Consider the following 22411-nt stretch of genomic DNA (forward strand, 5'->3'; position numbering starts at 1 on the left):
GGAGAAAGGTTGTTTTCTGCTGCTCCAGAGAAGCGGACACGGAACAATGGATCCAAACTACAAGAAAGAAGATTCCACCTAAACATTAGGAAGAACTTCCTGACAGTAAGAGCTGTTCGACAGTGGAATTTGCTGCCAAGGAGTGTGGTGGAGTCTCCTTCTTTGAAGGTCTTTAAGCAGAGGCTTGACAACCATATGTCAGGAGTGCTCTGATGGTGTTTCCTGCTTGGCAGGGGGTTGGACTCGATGGCCCTTGTGGTCTCTTCCAACTCTATGATTCTATGGATATGGGGAAAGTGACGGGCACAGGTAGACCGCTCTTGACCAGGGAGGCTCCACACCTGCCATTACTGCTTTCCAACCCAGCTGTCAGGGACTCTTTAGATGTGATTTCTCCGGCCACAGAGGGCTGTCCTAGGTGATCCTTTGGGTCCCTCCCATTCCTCCCCCTTTTTTTTGTAGAAATGATTTTTATTTGATTTTACAAAAGTTACCACATTACCAAATACATAACCATCTACAGAGATTTCTCTGAATCCCTCGACTTTCCGCCTTCCCCTCCCTGGCTCCTATTGTCAACATTTTCAACTGCATATTATTATATAATACGTATCTGTCCGTATTTCCATCATGTTAGTTACATTACAAGTGTTGTTAAAATCCTGGTAATGTTTTCAGCTGATTAAAAGTGGTGTTCCGGATAGATTATAAACTTTCCCCATTCTTTCTTGAAGCTATTGTCTTCTTGGTTCCTGAGCTTTCCAGTCAGTATAGCCATTTTGGCATAGTCCTACAGCTGTTCCTCTCTGGTGGGGATTTTATCTTTATCATCATCATTTTATTTTTATGCCGCCTTTCCAGTGAATGCCAGTGTGGTGTAGTGGTTAAGAGTGGTGGACTTGTAATCTGGTGAACCTTTAAAGCCCTAAATGGCCTCAGTCCACTATATCTGAAGAGTAGTTGCTTAGGAAGATGATAACCAAGCGTGCGCCCAACATGCCCTCTCTGCCACACAGGTATTTGGGAGCCATGCGTGGCACGGCTGCTGTTCCGACAAGCTCCTGGAGGCGCTGCTTGAAGCAGGGCAGCAGTGTTACCTGAAGCAACAGGTGAGTTCAGAGGTCCCCATCTCTCTCTCTCTCTCTTTCTCATCCTCCTCTGACCAGGGCTCAACGGGGGGGGGGGGGGGTCCATTTCAAAAGCCCTCCTAGGCACCCCCTGTAGCGGAAGGAAAGTAGAAATGAAGAACAGCTACTCCTACAAGCGCCAGGTGTTAGGGTGAGGCTAAATGCTTTGTTGTTGTTTAGTCGTTTAGTCGTGTCCGACTCTTCGTGACCCCATGGACCAGAGCACGCTTCTGCACATGTGCAACCACCAAAACCTGGAAGCACCATATTTTTCCCTCCATAAGACACACTTTTTTCCTCCTAAAAAGTAAGAGGAAATGCCTGTGCGTCTTATGGAGCGAATGTGCTGTCGATCGCTGGCTCCCTTTCCGCCCCTTGCCCATTGTTGAATGTTCTGCAGACGGAGGCTGCTTGTTTCCCCAGCGACATGGGACTGGCTGATTAGATTATCTGTCTGGAAACTGTAGAAACGGCTCCCTTTCCTTTCCTAAAGAAGCTGCAGAACTGTGAGTTGAACCCCATAAAAGCAGGATTTTTTCCCTTTGCAAAGTAAGCTCAACAACTTTGAGCTGATCCTCAAAAAAGGGCCTTTTCCCCTTTGCAAAAGAAGCGGCGCAACTGGGAGCTGATTTCCCCCCCCCTTACGGTCAGGTGCATCTTATGGAGCGAAAAATACGGTAACCTGTTCCAGTACTTCTGGGTTTTGGCGGTCCGCCACCCAAAAAAACCTGAAGCGTCTGTAACCCGAGGTGTGACTGTACATAGATATCTATATGAGATACCCTTCCCTAGCTGCACTGGGATTTTCAGCTCCTGGACTCCGACCACGACGGCTACCTCTCCGCCCGCGATGTGGAGCTGCTCCTGGCCCAGGTGCCCCACGCCCACCCTACAGGCGAGGCCTGGCAAGACTTCCTCAGGAGCCGGGGACCCAGCTTCTCCTGGAGAGACATCGAGGTAACGGTTGGGCCGCGGAAATAGCGGAGACAGGAGACTGTCCCACGCAGGAGACTGTAGCCTTTCTAGGCCCTTTTAACCATGGATAGGAAAATGTTGCACCCGAACAGGGACGAAAGGAGCCAAACGACACCAAGGGGTTAAATCCAGAGAAAGAGCTTTTATTCTGCCATCGGGGGGGGGGGGGAGCAGAGGAGCAAGTGTGATAACTCACAAAAACAAGCACGAGTTCACATGCGTTTGCACAGAGCAGTGGAGTAGCGTGGGGGGTGCAGGGGGGGCCGGCCGCACCGGGCGCAACATCTGGGGGTTAGGGTTAGGGGGCGCAAATCCATGGGTTAGGGGGCGCAAATCCACGGGTTAGGGGGCGCAAATTACTTGCCTTGCCCCGGGTGCTGACAACCCACGCTACGCCACTGGCACAGAGTACAGTGGTGCCCCGCAAGACGAATGCCTCGCAAGACGGAAAACCCGCAAGACGAAAGGGTTTTCCGTCTGCAGAGGCGCTTCGCAAGACGAATTTCCCTATGGGCTTGCTTCGCAAGACGAAAAATGACGAAAAAAATCGATTTTTATTTTTTTTTTGCTCCAAAACGCCTTATTCTGAATCGCTAAGCTGCTAAAAGCATTTTAGCAGCAAAACCGCTACCCCCCCAAAAAAGCCGTTTTTAGCCCTTTTTTAGCCAATAGTGCTAATAGCGCTACTCCGTCAATGGGCTTGCTTTGCAAAACGAAAAAACTGCTAGACGAAGAGACTCATGGAACGGATTCTTTTCGTCTTGCGAGGCACCACTGTATATATCCCCCTTCCAGTTCCCTCCCCCTTCCTCCTCCCATGTGTCTCCTGAGCATGAACAGAAAGTTCCTGTCTTGGGACCATTTTTGGGCTCTTCCCAGGAAAGGGGGGTTTCAGAGTGTTCCAGTTATGTTTCATTCTTGTGCTTTGGCATGGTTCCCGGACAGAAGCAAGTTGCAATCTAGTCTAAGCAAGGCCAAAGGCTCTGAGAAAACAATGGACTCTGTTCCCTACCTTTTGTCACAGTATTTTAGTTACAGCAAGAGGAATATGCTTAGTGAATGCTTTTTGCCTTAGAGGAAATGCAGTTCTTAAAAATGCTTGAGGTGAGGCTTTTGAGGCTTGGCTGGGGGGGGGGGATTCACAAACAGTTTTAGGGTTTTTGGGGTAATCCTAACTGTTCCCCTTCAAGACGTGGTGAGGCGGTGGCTTCAGGCGCCAGGCCAGAGACCTGCTCCCAGTGCAATGGGCTTCCTCCAATCGCCTCCAGCTGCTTCGGGCAGTTTTCCGTGACGATGTACAGTTTTCCGTTTGGCCTCAGGCAGCAAAATGTCCTGCGCTCCAGGAGGGCATGTGGGGATTGGCCCAGCAAGGGTCCCGGGGGCCAGGCAGTGAGACGAGGAGGGCCACACTTGCCCCCGGAGGGCCTGAGGTTCTCCACCTTGAGGTAGACGGGTGGTCCTAGGTGGAGCAGCTAATGGGGTTCGGGGGGCCAAGCAGGACCCACATGTTGCAGGGGGGCAATATTGTGGGGTGCCAGCTTGCCTGCATGGCTGGGGAGTTACACAGGCCCCTCACCCGGTTTCCTCTTGCTTCTCCCCCCCCTCACCCCACAAGGACTGGCTTTTCAGACCACCCCACCTGCTTGCGGACAGACCCCGCACCGAGCTGAGAAGGAGCTGCTTCAGCGAGCAGGTAGGAGCGGGAACCAAGCCTGGGATGGAAACTGCTCGGGAATCGAGGCTCGGCGATGTCTGAACCAGGATCGGGCCCCAGTGGTTGGGAGAGGGCGGGCTGCCTAGGAGTAGCTCAGCTATGGAACTCACTGCTGCAGGAGGGCAGCGATGGCCATCAGTGTGGATGGCTTTCAGTGAGCGCCAGACTAGGGCCCGGATGTAGCGTTCCCAAAGCAAGGAAGGAGTGGACTCTGATTAATAAAATATACACGAGGCTTGACCAGCAAGACTCTGGAAGGAGGTGCCAATAATAATACCTGTCCACCCCTCGGCCCAGGTCGTTTTATTCACAAAAGAACTTTTTACACCGTGTTCGTAAGAACCAATCAGATTTCCTCTGAGCATTTCAAAACCCCCATGTAGGGACAAAGTTAGAAGTTAAAACTTATTGTTGTTTAGTCGTTTAGTCATGTCCGACTCTTTGTGACCCCCTGGACCAGAGCACGCCAGACACTCCTGTCTTCCACTGCCTCCCGCAGTTTGGTCAAACTCATTCTGGTAGCTTCGAGAACACTGTCCCACCATCTCCTCTGTCGTCCCCTTCTCCTTGTGCCCTCCATCTTTCCCAACATCAGGGTCTTTTCCAGGGAGTCTTCTCTTCTCATGAGGTGGCCAAAGTCTTGGAGCCTCAGCTTCACGATCTGTCCTTCCAGTGAGCACTGAGGGCTGATTTCCTTCAGAATGGAGAGGTTTGATCTTCTTGCAGTAGTCCAGGTTGCAAAGTGAGGAATTTAGTTCCTGCTCAGCAGCACCCATCTCCTTAGCTCAGGCTTCCCAAACCCAAGGATCTTGTTGAGCAATAGCTTCCATCAGCCCCCAGACGATAGATTTTATCTGATATTATCTATCAGATAAAAGAAGGAAACTGTTCACAGAGGTGTGGAGACCCTTTTCGAATTATTTGAAGAACTGTTACAGTCAAGTGAAAATGAGGGCTGGGTTCGAATTATGAGCAGCGGGATGAAAGCAATGATAAGCGAAATAGAGGATAATTGTATTAGATAAAAATATGTCATATAAAACAATAGATTTAAGTCGGGAATAAAAAAAAGGTTAGGTATAAGTCAGGAATCAAAAAAAGGTAAGGCTGGGAAGTCAAAATTTTAAGAAAAACATATACAGTCATACCTCGGGTTAAATGTGCTTCAGGTTGAGCGCTTTTGGGTTGTGCTCTGCGGCAACCCGGACGTAACGGAGTGTGTTACTTCCGGGTTTCATCGCTCGCGCATACGCAGATGCTCAAAATGACATCACACGCATGCGCAGAAGCGGCAAAACGCGACCCGCGCATGTACAGATGCACCGTCGTGTCTTACGTTCTATTCAGGATGCGAACGGGGCTCCGGAACGGATCCCGTTCACATCACGAGGAACCCCTGTATTGAAATTTAGCTAAGTTTGTAAAACTTGTGAAAATCAATAACAAAATTATGTCAGAAAAAGGGTGCTCCTCTGTGGCCTACAGTTTACAGTTTGCAGCTTTTGACGGCACCCTTTGGGATCAGAAACTATAAGTACCGTATTTTTCGCTCCATAAGATGCACCAGACCACAAGACGCACCTAGTTTTTGGAGGAGGAAAAACAAGAAAAAAATATTCTGAATCTCAGAAGCCAGAACAGCAAGAGGGATCGCTGCGCAGTGAAAGCAGCGATCCCTCTTGCTGTTCTGGCTTCTGGGATAGCTGCGCAGCCTGCATTCACTCCATAAGACGCACACACATTTCCCCTTACTTTTGGGGAGGGAAAAAGTGAGTCTTATAGAGCCAAAAATACAGTAAATGGTGCCTCATCAGGAGTTATGAAAATTGAACAGCATGTTACGGCACAGTTTGGGTTTGCCCTGGCAACAGTAGTCCTGTAAGGTAGGCCCTTAATACAGATCAGGGATGGGAGAGAGTAACTCAGCCCATGGACTGATTCTTTGGCAGACGCAGGCTTTGAACACAGGTCCCCAACCCCTGGTGTGAAATTCAAGTCCTGCCCAGCCACGTTGACTTGAGGTTTTCTATCTCTCGAAGGGTGCAAGCGGAAGGGCAAGCAGCCCTCTCTATCGCTGGGGCATCAGGAGATGGGATGAGCAGCCACTGGAACGGTAGGTCTCCCTGCTCAGAGGAAGGGACTTACTCTCGAGTAAGGGTCTATAGCAGCAGCAGCAGGAGGAAACCTCCATCCTCGCAGGCCAGCTTTGACAGGTGGGCAGGGAAACTCGCTTGTCAATCTCACAAGGTCTTGCGATGTCACATGATTGACATCTGATCGTCAAAAGCCTTGCCGGGCTTGCAGAAATGGAGAAAGGGAGAGGAAAACAAGCAATTTTTCAAGCAAAGGCATTGGAGGAGACCTCTTCTGAGCTCTGCCTTTAATTGCAAAATCTACTTTTTTCTTTCTTTCCTGGCGGGTTTTTGTAGAGGATCATAGCCTTATTTATTTTGTTTAATTTATTGGAATTTATATCCCGTTTGGCTTTTTCAAAAACAACCACAAAATGGTTTAGAATCGTAGAACTATAGAGTCGGAAGAGACCGTGAATCTCAGCCATCCAAAAACCTCCCAGGAAGGAGAGTCTGCTACCATCCAAGTCCCTGGCGAGTCTGTTCCACTGCTGAACAGCTTTTACTCCCAGAAACTTCTTCCTGCTTTTGAGTTAGAATCTCCTTCCTTGTACAGTGGTACCTTGGCTCTCAAACTCAAACTGTTCCGGAAGTCCGTTCTGAAACCAAAGTGTTTCAAAACCAAGGCGCGCTTTCCCACAGAAATAATGCAAAACTGATTAATCTGTTCCAGACTTTTAAAAACAACCCCTAAAACAGCATTTTAACATGGATTTTACCATCTAACGAGACCATTGATCCATAAAACAAAAACAATTGTGTACTGCAGTCACAAAATCAATCAATCAATCAATCAATCAGTAGCTGAACTGGGTTCCACACAGTCACAAAAACAAAACAAAAAGAGCCGCCAAAACAAAAACATGAAATAAATAGCAAAAACAGAGAGATCTCAGCGTAACACTCAAATTGGAAGTGTGGCACTCAAATCAGAGCATATTCTGCTTCCGAAAAAAGTTCGCAAGCCGGTACACAAACTTCTGCGTTTGCAGTGTTTGGGTTCCAATCTGTTTTTGCACGAAGGCATTTGAGAACCAAGATACCACTGTAACCTGAATCCATTGTTTCGAGTCCTACCCTCCAGAGCAGAAGAAAACAAGTTTGATCCATCTTCCATAGGGCATCTCTTCTGATATTGGAAGACGGCTCTCCTGTCACCTCCCCTTACGAGACTGCCAGCATGCAAAATGCCTTTCAGTGATGCCTTTCTCACTCTTCCCAGTGTCAAAACAGAGGGCATACCTTGCAAGGCACATATATGCCTTTGCAAGAGGGGCAAGGTCTCAGAACAGCAACGCAGGTGCCTTCTGTTGGGATTACACTCCCCCCGAGCTGCAGATGTGTGGGATTATTGCATGTCACATGTCTGTTTACATTCCAGCACAGATTGCTGGAGTCTGTGAGCGGAACTTCCGCTCTGTATTGCTTCTGTTTTCGGTCTCTCTCCGAGAAGACGGCAAGGAGAGATGCCATGTTTTCTTTGTCCTGATTTATGTATAATAAATGCGTAGTTTAGTATGTGTCCAGGCCTCAAGCCTCTTCTGTTGCACAGTTTACGCTGCTGAGTAATGTGTGCTCAAGGCTGCTCGGCTTGAGTCACAGACACACGTCAGAGGAACAGAGGTCGATGGATCTCCGCAGCGGCAAGGCTGAGAGGGACACATCCAGCTGGGGCTGACACCTTCTCTCTGCCACAGGTGGGACTCTGGGGGTCTGAGCACCCTGCTTGCGGAGGAGGCTTCCGGGGTGCTGGCAGCGCTGGAGCGGAAATACCGGGTTCTCCAGAGGAAACTGTGCGCTGAGATGCTGCAGGCACACTATGGTGAGAATGTGGGGCACAGCAGTGGGGCAGAGCAGGAGTTGCATCTGGGGAAGGGGGCAGCGATGACCCAGACGAGGGAAGAGCAAGCCAGTACGCTGGACGTCCAGACATCCCCTCGCTTAAGAGAAAGGGCCACCAAGATGTGGTGATCGACTAGGTTAGTGGATTTTTTATTTTAGCAAAATGTACCGGTATACGCCACTTGATTGTAAAAACACCCTGAAGCGGTTCAAAGGACTAAAATTCTCAGTTATAAACACTGAACAAAGAATTAATATTGAGATAAAGCTAAAAGGAGATGAAGCCCAAGTAACACCCCATTGAAAAAACACGTAAACGTAATAGACTATATAATAACAATTGTAAAATTATTTACTAGATACTGCTCAAAATTGTGAGCTCCCGTTGCTCGGTCCCAGCTCCTGCCAACCTAGCAGTTCGAAAGCACGTCAAAGTGCAAGTACAGTGGTACCTCTGATTGCGAACGGTATCTGTTCCAGATGCCCATTCGCAACATGAAAGGAACGCAACCCGTAGCGATGCGGCTTTGCCCGCACGGGTTGCGATTCACCGCTTCTGCTCATGCGTGTGACATCATTTTGCACATCTGCGCATGCGCGAGCGGTGAAACCTGGAAGTAACCCTTTCCAGTACTTCTGGGTCGCCGCACTTTGATGTGCTTTCGAACTGCTAGGTTGGCAGGAGCAGGGACCGAGCAACGGGAGCTCACCCCGTCGCGGGGATTCGAACCGCCGACCTTCTGATCGGCAAGCCCTAGGCTCTGTGGTTTAACCAACAGCACCACTTGCGTCCCTAATTTTGAGAAGTAGTTTCTAGTAAATAATTTCACAATTGTTATTATACAGCCTATTATGTTTACGCATTTTTTCAACTGGATTTGCGTAATATGGGCATTCTAGTGGTTTTGCCCATGTAACATCTACATAGAATTGTAGATGGGAGGGATCTCGATGGTCAACACGGCGAAGCCCCCTACAATGCAGGAATCTTTGGCCCAATGTGGGGCTTGAACCCACAACCCTGAGAGTATAAGTCTCATGCTCTGCCAACTGAACATGTAGACTTAGAGTCTCTCTCTCTCTCTCTCTCCCTCTCTCTCCTCCCCACTGCAGGGCATCCGGTTTGGACCTCCCTGTCTCAGGCCGCGAAAGAGGACAAGCTCTCTGAGCTGGAGACCCTGGTGGATTTTGGCCTGCGGGAGGGAAGTATCCTGCCCCTCTCCAGCCTGCCTGGGGCGCATCACGAAGTCAGGTGCGCTCAGTACATGTGTGAAAGTCCAGCTGGGGGCATGGGCCCCAGGGCCAGATTTAGGTCTGTTGAGGGCCTCAGCTCCTGAAGGTAATGGGGCCCTTTCTATGTCCAGCTGTCCTTTGTCAACCACAAATGGTCACTGGTTTTTGTGTTGAATATATGCTATATGGTAATTGATGGACCTAATAGGTATCTCAAGCCATTTGCACATGTGGCCATCCAACTAGTCCATGCAGAATGTAAAGGCAAAGGGACCCCTGACCATTAGGTCCAGTCATGGCCAACTCTGGGGTTGTGGCGCTCATCTCGCTTTGCTGGCCGAGGGAGCCGGCGTACAGCTTCCGGGTCATGTGGCCAGCATGACTAAGCCGCTTCTGGCGAACCAGAGCAGCGCATGGAAACGCCGTTTACCTACCCGCCGGAGTGGTACCTATTGATCTACTTGCACTTTGACGTGCTTTCGAATTGCTGGGTTGGCAGGAGCAGGGACCGAGCAACGGGAGCTGACCCCATCGTGGGGATTCGAACCGCCGACCTTCTGATTGGGAAACATTATTACTTCAGGAAGAGCATAGCCAGCAGCCATTCTTAGCCCTCTGCAATATTAATGTGTCTAATCCCTCCTGTGGGAGGGAGTTCCACAGGCTAACTCTGCGCCGAACAAAGAAGCGTTTTCTTTTATCTTTCCTGACCCTTCCAACTTTGCGCGACCTTTTTTGCTCACCAGATCTGGGGCACCGAAGGCGGGCGACACCAACGGGGGACCCCTCGACCCCTCGGTCACAGAGGGCACAGCCGCCCATGCCCTCCTGCAGTTGCGGCGCAGGAGGCAGGCAGAGACAGCGGCTCTGCTGACCCACCGGCACCTCCAGGGCGGCAGGTGAGGTTTGGAAGAGGGACATGTCTCCAGAGCAGAAAGTGTTGAGTTGGTTTTCCATGTCATCTTTGTGGGAATATTCAGGGATGCAGGAGAGGATATATTGTTCCATTACAGCCTTTCCAACTTGTGTTAACAAGTTCACAATTTTAGCAGAGTAACATTCCCCTTTTTAATCTCACAGCGGATGCGTTTGCTCAGGCTCGCTAAAGCCTCTATAATAACTGTTCTGGTATTTTCCCCTTATTCCCGCATAAAAGATAAGACACGACACAGTTTCTATAAAAGTATAAAAAGAGTTTACTCACTCACATTCTGTTCACAATCGGATCCCAGAAGGCAGACTTAGCTTAGAAAAGTAACATACACCTGGAAACTATCTCATAAGGAGACAGTCCCTTTTGTCCTCTCTTGGCCGGAAGCCAATTGTGAACAGAATGTTAGTGAGTAAACTCTTTTTATACTTTTATAGAAGTATAAAAAGAAGCCAAGAGAGCATCTTTGGCTAAGCAGATGTTGCTTCTTCGATGCATATAGTCAAAGAGAGAGAGATGGCTGCCCTGCCCTGTGCTTTTGTCGTTACCTGCACAAGTGAGGCCACGCCCACCTCTAGTCACATGCAGAGGAAGTCTGTCCCAGCCCAGAAGGAAACAGGAAGTTGACTTGCTGGCTGGACAAACATTCCTCCCCATGTGTAAACATGTTCACTCTAGGAATGTTGTACTTGACTGCTCTTGTGTTTCACATCCCACAATCTTGTGGGCCTTTCTCAGCTCTGTTGTGGTGATGCTGGGGACTGAACCGGTGACCCCAAGGATCATCTAGTCCAACCCCCTGCAAGGCAGAAATCTCAGCTCAAGCATCCCTGACAGATGGCCACCCAACCTCAGTTCCAAAACCTCCAAGGAAGAAAAGCCCACCATCTTCTGGGAGAGTCCGTTCCACTGAGGAACAGCTTTGTTCTTAACCTGAGGTGCCACTTTAGCTAATGGGACCTTGCGCCGCCGCCGTGCGATTTCTGTTCTCATCCTGAAGCAAAGTTCTTAACCCTAGGTAATATTTCTGGGTTAGCGTAGTCTGTAACCTGAAGCGTCTGTAACCTGAAGAGTCTGTAACCTGAGGTACCCCTGTATAGGCCAAGGGAGCCGGTGTTTGTCCACAGACAGCTTCTGGGTCATGTGGCCAGCATGACTAAGCCGCTTCTGGCGAACCAGAGCAGCGCACGGAAATGCTTTCAAACTGCTAGGTTGGCAGGAGCAGGGACCGAGCAACGGGAGCTCACCCCGTCCCAGGGATTAGAACTGCCGACCTTCTGATCGGCAAGCCCTGGGCTTTGTGGCTTAACCCACAGTGCCACCCACATCCCTGTTGATGCAGCCTAGGTAAAGGTAAAGGATTCGAACCAACGACCTTCTGATCAGCAAGTCCTAGGCTCTGTGGTTTAGACCACAGCACCACCCGTGTCCCTGTTGATGCAGCCTAGATGCATGCAAAACATCTCCTCAAGGCATGGAACTAGAGAGAAACAGACTCCCCAGACTTATATTTCAGGGACAACTGTGCTGAGCCTTCCAGTTGGTGAAGAGAGTACAGAGCGAGATGGATCAAGGCCCTGACTTGCCTTCCCATTAAGTGAAGGCCCATAGCTCAGTGGCAGAGTGCCAGAGGCCCATGCAGAAGGTCGCAGGTTCGATCCCAAATGGCACCTCAGTGCAGGCAACACTGAGGTAATGGATCCCCTATGCTGCCCCCCCTCTCTCTGCAGCAACCCAGAAACCTCGCGCCAACTGTTACATCTGCATGCACAGACAGAGCTCGTCCACCAGGAGGCGTCGTTCCCAGCTGCTCTGCTTGCGATAGAGCTGTTCTTGGGAGAAAGGTGAGCCCTATTGGCCAAACCTATTTGGTGTTTCGCAACTTTCTGACTAGTTGCAGGACCTTAGCCAGACCTAGCAGAGTAAATGCAGAATCCACGGAAGCAATTGGCGACTTGGCTGCAGACAGGACAGACGAAGCAGGAACCAGGAACTTGCAGTTAGGTGTTTATTATATACAGTGGACTGTTTACAGGAACAGAGCATGGATCTTTAGCTAGCTCTCTGATACACGACTCACAACTCCTACGCTGACACACAGAACTCTGAACACTGAGCTCTGAACTAACACATTCCCGTTAGTAGGTCATTAATTATCACACCCTTGAGAGAGCTTGACCAATCAGGGAGCTGTCTCCATGCCTCTGTTATCACCAGGCAGACTTACTCCTTCAGATTGCCTTCTGGCTGTCTGCCAAACCTTAATTGACTCTGTGCGAGTAGCTGCAAGTACACAGTTTCCCAACAAGCCCGTGGGTGGGGGGCGGGGGGCCTTAGTGGGTCTACCCAGGTCTTCCCGGGAGGGTGCAGGGTGGCCAACACAAGCAAGCCATTGCTTGGGACAGGGAGAACGTCTCAATGGTGTTGTGTATTTTAATTACGGATTGTTTTTATAGTTGCGAACCACTTAAAAAGCTGATTTGGTAGGTAAGCAGTAAATAAATCAATAATAATAATAATAATAATAATAATAATAATAATAATAAATTTTATTTATATCCCACCCTCCCCAGCCGAAGCCGGGCTCAGGGCAGCTAACAACAATAAAACAGTACAAACAACACTCTAAAATCATTCATTATAAAATTAATTAATTCAAGCCACTGGCAACCATTGGGCCAGAGCTCTGCGAAGATTGCTGATGGAGGGAGTCAGGCTGTGCCCTGGCCAAAGGCCTGGTGGAACAGTTCTGTCTTGCAGGCCCTGCAGAAAGATGTCAAGTCCCGCAGGGCCCTGGTCTCTTGTGACAGAGTGTTCCACCAGATCGGAGCCACGGCCGAAAAAGCCCTGGCTCTAGTTGAGGCCAGCCTAACTTCTCTGTGGCCTGGGACCTTCAAGATGTTTTTATTTGAAGACCGTAATAGTAGACTTTTAGGCTTGGAAGGGACCCAGCCCCGCTACAACGCAGGAATCATAGCTAAGGCAAGCAGCTTAGATGCTAATTCAGATCATGGCAAGCAGCTCCTATTCAAGGCTGACTCCGTGTGACTCTTCCTTTGGCAGGTTTTGGGACTCGCAGCCCATCGAACCCGGAGCCCGGCACCTGGAGTTGGCTCGACTGCGGCTTGCCGCAGGGAGTGGACCAGCATCGGCATGGCAGGAGGCCAAACCTGCGCCAGGAAGATTGATGGCGGTAAAACCAGGATGATCAGCCAAATGGGATATTGGCGCTTGCCAACTAGAGGCGAAGGGGAACATGGAATAGCAGACAAAGGGCCCAAGTGTGGCTGTCAGCTTCCTGCCTTTAGAAGTGCCCCTTCTCTGCTTCCTCATGAGTCGCTGATCTGTGCGTGCCTGCAAATGGAACGAGGCAAGCCCAGAGCTGTTACTCATACAGAGAGAAAACGGGCACATCCCTTTCCGGGGAGGACATTCTGCTAGGAAACTGCCCAGGGAGTGGTCAAACACACCATTCATGACCAATGCAGTGATACAACAGGTTGAAGAACAGTGTATCCTTCAGAGAGGCGGCAGGCACACTCCTCCCAGTAGGCTGGGATGGCAGGAGCCTTTAAGCTGCGCATTTTTCACAGCCCAGCAATAAAGTTGTGCTTTACTTTTTGCAAACCCCTTTGGCAAAGATGTAGGATGTGATGCATAGATAGCAGTCAAGTACAACATTCTTTGTTTTCCTAGAGTGGACATGCAGGGAAATGTTTCCTCCAGTCAGTAGAAAACTTCCTGTTTCCTCCTGAGCTGGGACAAACTTCCTCTGCATGTGATTAGAGGTTGCGTGACCTTACCTGCCCAGGTAACACAAAAGGACAAGGCACGCTGCACACTCTCTCTTTTGACTTCCTCTCCATTGTAGGACCAGCAGCTTTTTAGCTAGAGATGCACAAAGGGACTATTCCCATATGGAGTAGATTCCACATGTATATATACTCTGTAGCTAAGTCTGCCTTCAGGGATCCATCTGTGAACTGAATGTGTGAGTAAACTTCTTTTATATATACTTTGCAGAAGATTATGTCGTGTCTATTCTTTTTAAGGGGGAGAAAAGGGGATTTCAAGGAATCCTAATACTGAGAAGCAGCTTGTGCATTTAAACGGCGAATGTAAACTCTGCTAGGTAAAGGAACTTGCTAGCACAAGTTAGGGAGGATATTATTAAACAATATACCCTCTCCTGTCTCCCTGAACATTCCCACAAAAGAAGGGGGTTGTTTTTAAAAGGAGGCTGGTTGCCCTGTTTGAATAACGCTGCCAGAATTAAGGCGAGATGGAAAAAGGCACATAAAATAAGAAACTTGCTTCAAATACACAGCTGTTTTACGTATCCAAGATCAGGGCCTTTGGACCTGGCTGAATGTGGCCCCCAGTATGGAAACCCCCTCCCCTTGCTTTTGCCACCTGGGCTCGGGTAGCGCATTCGTAGAACAATAGAACTGTAGATGTGGGGCCACGGAGGCCATGTGTGTTTCTCCTTCTCGCCCCATAGCAGGTGCTGCTGGACCGCCTGCTGCAGCAGCAACAGAGGGACAGATCCTGCCTGATCCAGATCTTGTTGGCTCTTGCTGAGCCAGAGGGTGCCCAGGACAGAGGCCGTGGCAGAAAGCAGCCGACCTCCTTGGGAGCAGGTACAGCAATGGAAGGAGTGAGAGAGAGCGAGAAATTTCAGCACTGCCAAGCGCTTACCCAGGTTTGCTTTCCCTGGAAGGAGGGACAGTGGAGACTGTGGTGTCTTTAGGATATATGGCTTTATTTACACATTGTGCTGGGCTCGGGAGTTAACCCGAGCCACGCAGTTCAGGTCCTCCCGAATCCAAGGATTCCGTGAGGAGTCAGTCCAACAGGGCCAAGGCAGAAAACCAGGCTAGGTCAGACACAGGGTCTCAGGTAGGCTCTGTTGGAAATCAAGCCTTTTATCAGGAGAAACTGGCAACTCTTCCAGGCACCCGGCTTGGTCTCCTGTTGACCTCCCGGTCTGCTTTCCTGGCAGGATCCAGGCAGAGGTCGCGATAGGCGATCCTTCTCAGCGTGAGAAGAACACCCCCCCTCTTTCCTGCCCCCCCGGCAGGGGAAAGAGATAGACAGAAACGTATTTACATGCCTTTATTTCTGTCTTTGCAGCGTTACAAAAAACATGACTGCACTCTTCAAACTCCAGCAGTCGAGAGAACAAAACACTTCCTGTGCAGCTCATATTACATTCTGAGCTAATTCCGGTGCCCTCTGTTTCCCACGGACAGTCCCAACATCATGTGATGTTGTTTTCAAACAAGCAGCTCGCAGCAGCATTCTTTCTATATCGTAACAAGCAGCAATGTTGGTCCTGTAACCTGGGGCAGGGTCCGACCGCCTTTTATCTCTGATGGGGTAACAGCTGGTCCTGATCCCCCGGTGACTCACCTCCCTGTCTTGCCCGAAGGGATGGTTTCGCTTTTCCAATTTCTCGCAATTAGAATCCTGGCTGCACTTGTGGCATACATAAATGGTGGTCTAACCTTCTTAATTTCCGTTGTCATGATTCCTAATAAAAAGGTTTCCGGTCTTTTTAAGATTAAATGAGCATTAAGATAACTTCAACAGTGTAAATAAGTTTTGATGGATGCGATAATGGAATACTGAATGGTATAGTTTTTGTAAAATATGCAGGGATTTAAGATATGTAAAATGAACCATGGAAAGAGAACACTGATATCTTAAGATGTAAAAAGGAGTACCGTAGTTTTTGCTCCACAAGACATGCTTTTTTCCTCCTAAAAAGTAAGGGAAAATGTCTGTGTGGTTTATGGAGCGAATGTGTGGTCGATCGCTGGCTCTTGCCCAGGCCTCCATTGCTGAATGTTCTGAGGACAGAGGCTGTTTGTTTCCCCAGTGACATGGGACTGTCTGGAAACTGTAGAAACGGCTCCCTTTCCTTTCCTAAAGAAGCTGCAGAACTGTGAGTTGAACCCCATAAAAACAGGATTTTTTTTCTCTTTGCAAAGTAAGCTCAACAACTTTGAGCTGATCCTCAAAAAATGGGGCTTCCCCCTTTCCTCCTCTAAAAACTAGGTGCGTCTTATGGTCAGGTGCATCTTATGGAGCGAAAAATACTGCACTTTAAATTGTAAAACAGAAAATTTAATGAAACACACACACACACACACACACACACACTCAACCACCCCACAAAGTTCTCCCATGGCCACAGCCTTAGATTCAAGTAGAAATCAAGCATGTCTCTCCTGCAGAGGCTTCAGCCAGCAGCCTCCTATCAGCTCCTAGCTCTCAGACACACTCAGCTCCGGCTTTTGTCCTTCTAACTGCCAGCAATTCTGGGCTGCATCAATAGGAGTATAGCATCTAGATCAAGGGAAGTAATAGTGCCACTGTATTCTGCTCTGGTCAGACCTCACCTGGAGTACTGTGTCCAGTTCTGGGCACCACAGTTCAAGAAGGACACTGAGAAACTGGAACGTGTCCAGAGGAGGGCAACCAAAATGGTCAAAGGCCTGGAAACGATGCCTTATGAGGAATGGCTAAGGGAGCTGGGCATGTTTAGCCTGGAGAAGAGGAGGTTAAGGGGTGATATGATAGCCATGTTCAAATATATAAAAGGATGTCACATAGAGGAGGGAGAAAGGTTGTTTTCTGCTGCTCCAGAGAAGCGGACACGGAGCAATGGATCCAAACTACAAGAAAGAAGATTCCACCTAAACATTAGGAAGAACTTCCTGACAGTAAGAGCTGTTTGACAGTGGAATTTGCTGCCAAGGAGTGTGGTGGAGTCTCCTCCTTTGGAGGTCTTTAAGCAGAGGCTTGGCAACCATATGTCAGGAGTGCTCTGATGGTGTTTCCTGCTTGGCAGGGGGTTGGACTCGATGGCCCTTGTGGTCTCTTCCAACTCTAGGATTCTATGGTTGGGGGAGCATGGATTTGAACCCTGGTCTCTCCCAGCAGCTGGTCCGGCACACAAACTCCCACGTCACACCAGCTCTGACTTTCTGTTGGCACTTTTGCCTCTCGCTCCCCTCGCCCGTTGGAGCCTGTAGTGAGCTGGACTATCCACACACACACCCCGACCATTCTTCCTAGGCAGGACTTGGCCAGGAAAGGGGAGAGATCGCTAGTTGTTGCAAATCACAAGCCAAACGGTAAAGCTGCCTCCACCTCAGTTCCCGGACCACCCTCGAATGGGGTGCAAGAAGAAGAATCCCCCTTCAATATTTACCGGGTTTGCCCAGCCCTGAGTCACTTTACCATGACGCAGACAGAAATTCAACAGGTAGGTGTCCAAACGGTAAGGCACCAGTTTAGCTTCCCCGAGCAAAGGCACAGAGTTGTTGTTCTTTAGTCATTTAGTCCGCCTCTTCGTGACCCCTGGACCAGAACACACCAGGCACTCCTGTCTCCCACTGCCTCCCGCAGTTTGGTCAAACTCATGCTGGTAGCTTCGAGAACACCGTCCAACCATCTCATCCTCTGTCGTCCCCTTCTCCTTGGGCCCTCCATCATTCCCAACATCAGGGTCTTTCCCAGGGAGTCTTCTCGTCTCATGAGGTGGCCAAAGTATTGGAGCCTCAGCTTCACGATCTGAAAAGACAAAAAAGTCCTTTTCCAAGTTTATTGAACAAGCTGCTCAAAAAGTTGCACGTTTTTTAGAAGGTTACAAACAAAAATTAAAAACTTTGTAAAATATAACTATCTGGGACGCGGGTGGCGCTGTGGGTTAAACCACAGAGCCTAGGACCTGCCATTAAGAAGGTTGGTGGTTCGAATCCCCGCGACGGGGTGAGCTCCCGTTGCTCAGTCCCTGCTCCTGCCAAACCTAGCAGTTTGAAAACATGTCAAAGTGCAAGTAGATAAATAGGTACCACTCTGGCGGGAAGGTAAACGGTGTTTCCATATGCTGCTCTGGTTCGCCAGAAGCGGCTTAGTCATGCTGGCCACATGACCTGGAAGCTGTACATGGGCTCCCTCGGCCGGTAGAGCGAGATGAGTGCTGCAACCCCAGAGTCGGCCACGACTGGACCAAATGGTCAGGGGTCCCTTTACCTTTACCTTAAAATATAACCAGCTAAATCTATACTCACACAGAAACAATAGCTCATCTTGCTTTATTGGCCGAGGAAGCCAGGGTACAGCTTCCGCGTCATGTGGCTAGCATGACTAAGCTGCTTCTGGCGAACCAGAGCAGCGCACAAAAACGCCGTTTACCTTCCCACTGGAGCGGTACCTATTTATCTACTTGCACTATGAGGTGCTTTCGAACTGCTAGGTTGGCAGGAGCTGGGATCGAGCAACGGGAGCTCACCCCTTCCCGGGGATTCGAACCGCCGACCTTCTGATCAGCAAGCCTTAGGCTCTGTGGTTTAACCGACAGTGCCACCCGCGTAAGTGAGGCTAAACACCAATTCCCCCAGAAGGCCACAATTTTATCTCTCCCACAATGCCTCACTCCTGCGTGAACCAACGTTTGGCGTACCAGAATTTCCCAAGTTCACTACAGAGCCCTAAGCAAACTCGTCTCCCTTCCTCTCCCGGTAACATGTTGCCTTTTGCCTGTCTTGCCCCACAGAGCGCGGGAGAGAGGACCCGTTGCCGGCCTTGTGCGAGGCCATCGCCCGGATGCTGACGGAGCCGGGGAGAGCCAGCGGGGCAGAGGGGACGTGGCAGGATGGTGCCATCACGGTGCTGGTGGATCTGCAGCGAGAGCAGCAGGAGGAGCTCAGCCGCACCCTGGAGAGTCTGTCTGGAATCCCGAGCGACAGGGTAAGCGAGGCGTGGAGGGTGGGAAGGGGGAGCAGAGCCAGTCGCCTCACTCCAAGGGCCCCAAAAGATACAGGGCCCATGAAACGAACAATAGAACTATAGAACTGTATAGAGTTGGAAGGGACCCCGAGGGTCAACCCCCCGCAATGCAGGAATCTCGGCTAAAGCATCCATGACTGGAGAAGCGGAGGCTGGAGAAGAGGAGAAGAGGCTGGAGAAGAGGAGGTTAAGGGGTGATATGATAGTCATGTTCGAATATATAAAAGGATGTCACCTAGAGGAGGGAGAAAGGTTGTTTTCTGCTGCTCCAGAGAAGCGGACACGGAGCAATGGATCCAAACTACAAGAAAGAAGATACCACCTAAACATTAGGAAGAACTTCCTGACAGTAAGAGCTGTTTGACAGTGGAATTTGCTGCCAAGGAGTGTGGTGGAGTCTCCTTCTTTGGAGGTCTTTAAGCAGAGGCTTGACAACCATATGTCAGGAGTGCTCTGATGGTGTTTCCTGCTTAGCAGGGGGTTGGACTCGATGGCCCTTGTGGTCTCTTCCAACTCTATGATTCTATGATTCTATGACAGATGGCCGTCCAACCTCTGCTTAAAAATCTCCAAGGAAGGAGGAGAGCCCACAACCTTCCCCTGCTGGACTGCTCTTGCTCCAAGTACAACAATGTGATGTCAATATAAACTCTTTATATAATCTATACAGAACAATATGCAATATATGAAATGCACTGTCTGCAAAACAAAATAAGCAGAAATCACTACTCCATAGCAATTCCACGAAACAGTGGGTATATCCGAAATCACTGTTCACTACATCTGCTTGCGGACCACTTCGGCAGCGTTGGACGTCATAAAACAAAGCTTTACGGCTTGTTTTCACCAGATAAGAATCTGACCCATTGTTTCTCTCACAGACTTGCATAGTCTATAAAGACTTTCAGAGTCTTATAAGACTTTCATTTCGTTCTATGCTTTCAAGAGAATCCACCAAGAGTGCATATTTTGTGACTTTCAGAGATTTATAAGATTTCTGTTTATTTGGTTTTGCAGAGAGCGCATTTTATATACCGTGTTTTTTGCTCCATAGGACGCACTTTCCCCCTCCTATGGAGCGAATGCAGGGGGGAGGCAGGCAGGAAAAGCCCCCAAGAGCTGCACACAATCTCCGCGCGGCTCTTGCGGGCTTTCCTAAGGAGGGAGAAGGGACCGCTGCTCCCGGACCTGTTTTGGGGGCTGGGGTTGGGGGAAGCTCGGACTTACCCCGCCCCAGCCCCGCAAGCTCCGGGAGCGGAGGCAAGGCTGTGCACAACCTTGCCACCGCTCCCTGACCTGTTCTGGGGGCTAGGGTCAGGGAAGCTCAGGCTTCCCCCACCCCAGCCCCCATGGCTAAAAAGGAGAAGCCTGAAGCCCCCGGAGCGCAGCGCGAACTGTCGCTGCGCTCTGGCGGTTTCAGGCAGCTATCCGCAAGCCTTCGGAGAGCAGCGGGAGTTCTCGCTGTGCTCCGAAGGCTTGCGGACAGCCGCCTGAAGCCTGGAGAGCAGGAGGGGTCGGTGCACACTGATCCCTCTTTCTCTCCTGGCTTCACTTCGCTGGAGAGGCACTGCGCAGCTTCCCTCTCTGCGCAGCGCCCCTTCAGTGAAGGGGGAGGAGAAATGGAAGGGGCTCCATTTCTCCTGCCGCTTCGCTGAAGGGGCACTGAGCACAGACGGGGAGAATTCTTTCCCCCTGTTCTCCCCCTCCTGTGGTCCGGTGCGTCCTATGGTCCGGTGCGTCCTATAGAGCGAAAAATACGGTATTTCATACTGTGCAATGTTCTGTATAGATTATATAAAGAGTTTATATTGACATCGCATTGTTGTACTTGGTCATCGTGTTGCCTTGGATATTACTGATATATTGTTTGCAACACAGGGGTTAAATTATTTGGTTACTTTTCCGCTAGGAAAAGCATTGCAGGCCACCTTCATCTCTGCCAAGGGGTGGCAAAATTCCAGGGATCTTGGCCCTGAACCAGAGTCTGTGTTCCTTTGGAAGGAGGCACAGCAGAGACTACAGTCTTTAAGAAATATGGTTTATTTTGCACACGTTTACAACCTGGGTTTTGATGCAGAGAAGCAATTCACAGAGAATGAAAGGGAACCTGAGGGTTATCGTGTCCAACCCCCTGCAATGCAGGAATCACACCACATGGTCCCCCATCCAATCTGACACCGTACTGGACCCTGCTTAGCTTTGCAAACACGCTAGCAGTTTCATTGCTGCGCCACCAGGTGCACACAGCTGCTCCCCTTCAGTTCCCACATTACTTAGCTGCAGTTCTTGCAAGTTAGCTCGTTCTTTTGGGATTCTGGTGAGAACACTTACGATATGATACGATACGATAATCTTCATTGTCATTGTCCCATACAGAACAACGAAATTGAAAAAAAATCTACATAAGACATTCAAAAACCAACAAGCCTGCTATCCCAACTATCCCAGCCTGGTTAGCCCCCTAAAAACTCTGATACCCCATAATTGAATACAATATACTCCCATGGAGACTCCTTACACTGCGTTTAAAACCAAAATTGCATTTGGATAGAAGCTGTTTCTCAGGCGGCTAGTCCTAGTCTTTATAACCCTGTACCTTCTTCCAGAAGGCAGAAGCTGAAAGAGATCATTTCCGGGGTGCGCACTGTCCTGCGCTATCTCTGCAGCTTTCTTATGGCACTGCCTGGAAACATAGATTTGATCCAAGGTGGGAAGAGTGCACCCAGTTATTCTCTCCGCAGTCTTTATAACCCTGGACAGCATTGTTGTTTCCCTGGCCGTGCAGCTCCCAAACCACACACACAGACACTAAGTTAAAACACTCTCAGCAGTACAATGGTAAAATGCCATCAACAGGTCCTTTGAGAGATTGTTTTCCTGGAGGATTCTCAGAAAATATAACCTCTGCTGTGCTCTCGTCATCAGGTCTTTGCTGTTAGGTCATCTCTCAACTCCATTCCCAGAAATCGAAACACCAAGACCTGTTCCCCACACTTCCCCTCAATAATGAGTGGCTGACTATTTGATTTATATTTCCTAAAGTCCACAATAATCTCTTTTGTTTTCTTTAAGTTAAGGAGTGACACTTAGGTGGCCAGCTGAGGCCCTTGTCTTACATAAGAGCTTGCCTGGCTAGTTCAGCAACAGAATCCTCCACTGGATTCTAACCCTCACTGGGTGCAGAACCTCAGGGATGGGAAGGGAGCCGGGAGATCATCCATACTGACCCCACAAGCCCACAGCAATAGGTGACTCGGTCGCTCAGGCTCACCACTTGCCGTCTCACCCCCAGGAGGGAGCCGCTTGCCCTGCCCTCTTTGAGAAACTCCTCGCCCGACTGCAGGATTCACCCCTGACGTCTCTGGTCCGGGATTTGCAGCCCACCTCTCCCCAGGAGCAGCAGCGCTCCCTCCGCCAACGGGTAAGTTTGAAAGCTCGCCCACCCACTTACGAAGCGGGGCCCAAGGCATGGGGCAGTGCCATGGTGTGGGAAGATGGAAGTGTTGCAGTCAGCTCCATCTGGTACGCAGGATGAGACCCCACCTGCCCGCAGACTGTCTGGCCAGAGTGGTGCATGCTCTGGTTATCTCCTGCTTGGACTACTGCCATGCGCTCTACGTGGGGCTACCTTTGAAGGTGTCCCGGAAACTGCAACTAA

At 49.7% G+C, this 22411-nt stretch overlaps 1 protein-coding gene across 1 annotated transcript in view; it reads left to right on the plus strand.

The window, feature by feature from the left end:
* Positions 1-2931: 2931 nt before the first annotated feature.
* Positions 2932-22411, plus strand: part of LOC310659004 (uncharacterized protein) — a 37286-nt gene continuing 17806 nt past the window's right edge. The window contains exons 1-11 of the mRNA XM_083401608.1: positions 2932-3547; positions 3718-3795; positions 5856-5929; positions 7646-7770; positions 8904-9042; positions 9770-9922; positions 11685-11798; positions 13018-13147; positions 14456-14594; positions 18521-18714; positions 22046-22174. Coding sequence (XP_083257734.1) covers positions 3452-3547; positions 3718-3795; positions 5856-5929; positions 7646-7770; positions 8904-9042; positions 9770-9922; positions 11685-11798; positions 13018-13147; positions 14456-14594; positions 18521-18714; positions 22046-22174 — 1371 coding nt within the window. The 5' untranslated portion in view covers positions 2932-3451. The remainder of the gene's footprint in view (positions 3548-3717; positions 3796-5855; positions 5930-7645; positions 7771-8903; positions 9043-9769; positions 9923-11684; positions 11799-13017; positions 13148-14455; positions 14595-18520; positions 18715-22045; positions 22175-22411) is intronic.

This window comes from Podarcis tiliguerta (assembly GCF_965153285.1).
Source record: "Podarcis tiliguerta genome assembly, chromosome: 10".
In the NCBI taxonomy this organism is placed as follows: Eukaryota; Metazoa; Chordata; class Lepidosauria; order Squamata; family Lacertidae; genus Podarcis; species Podarcis tiliguerta.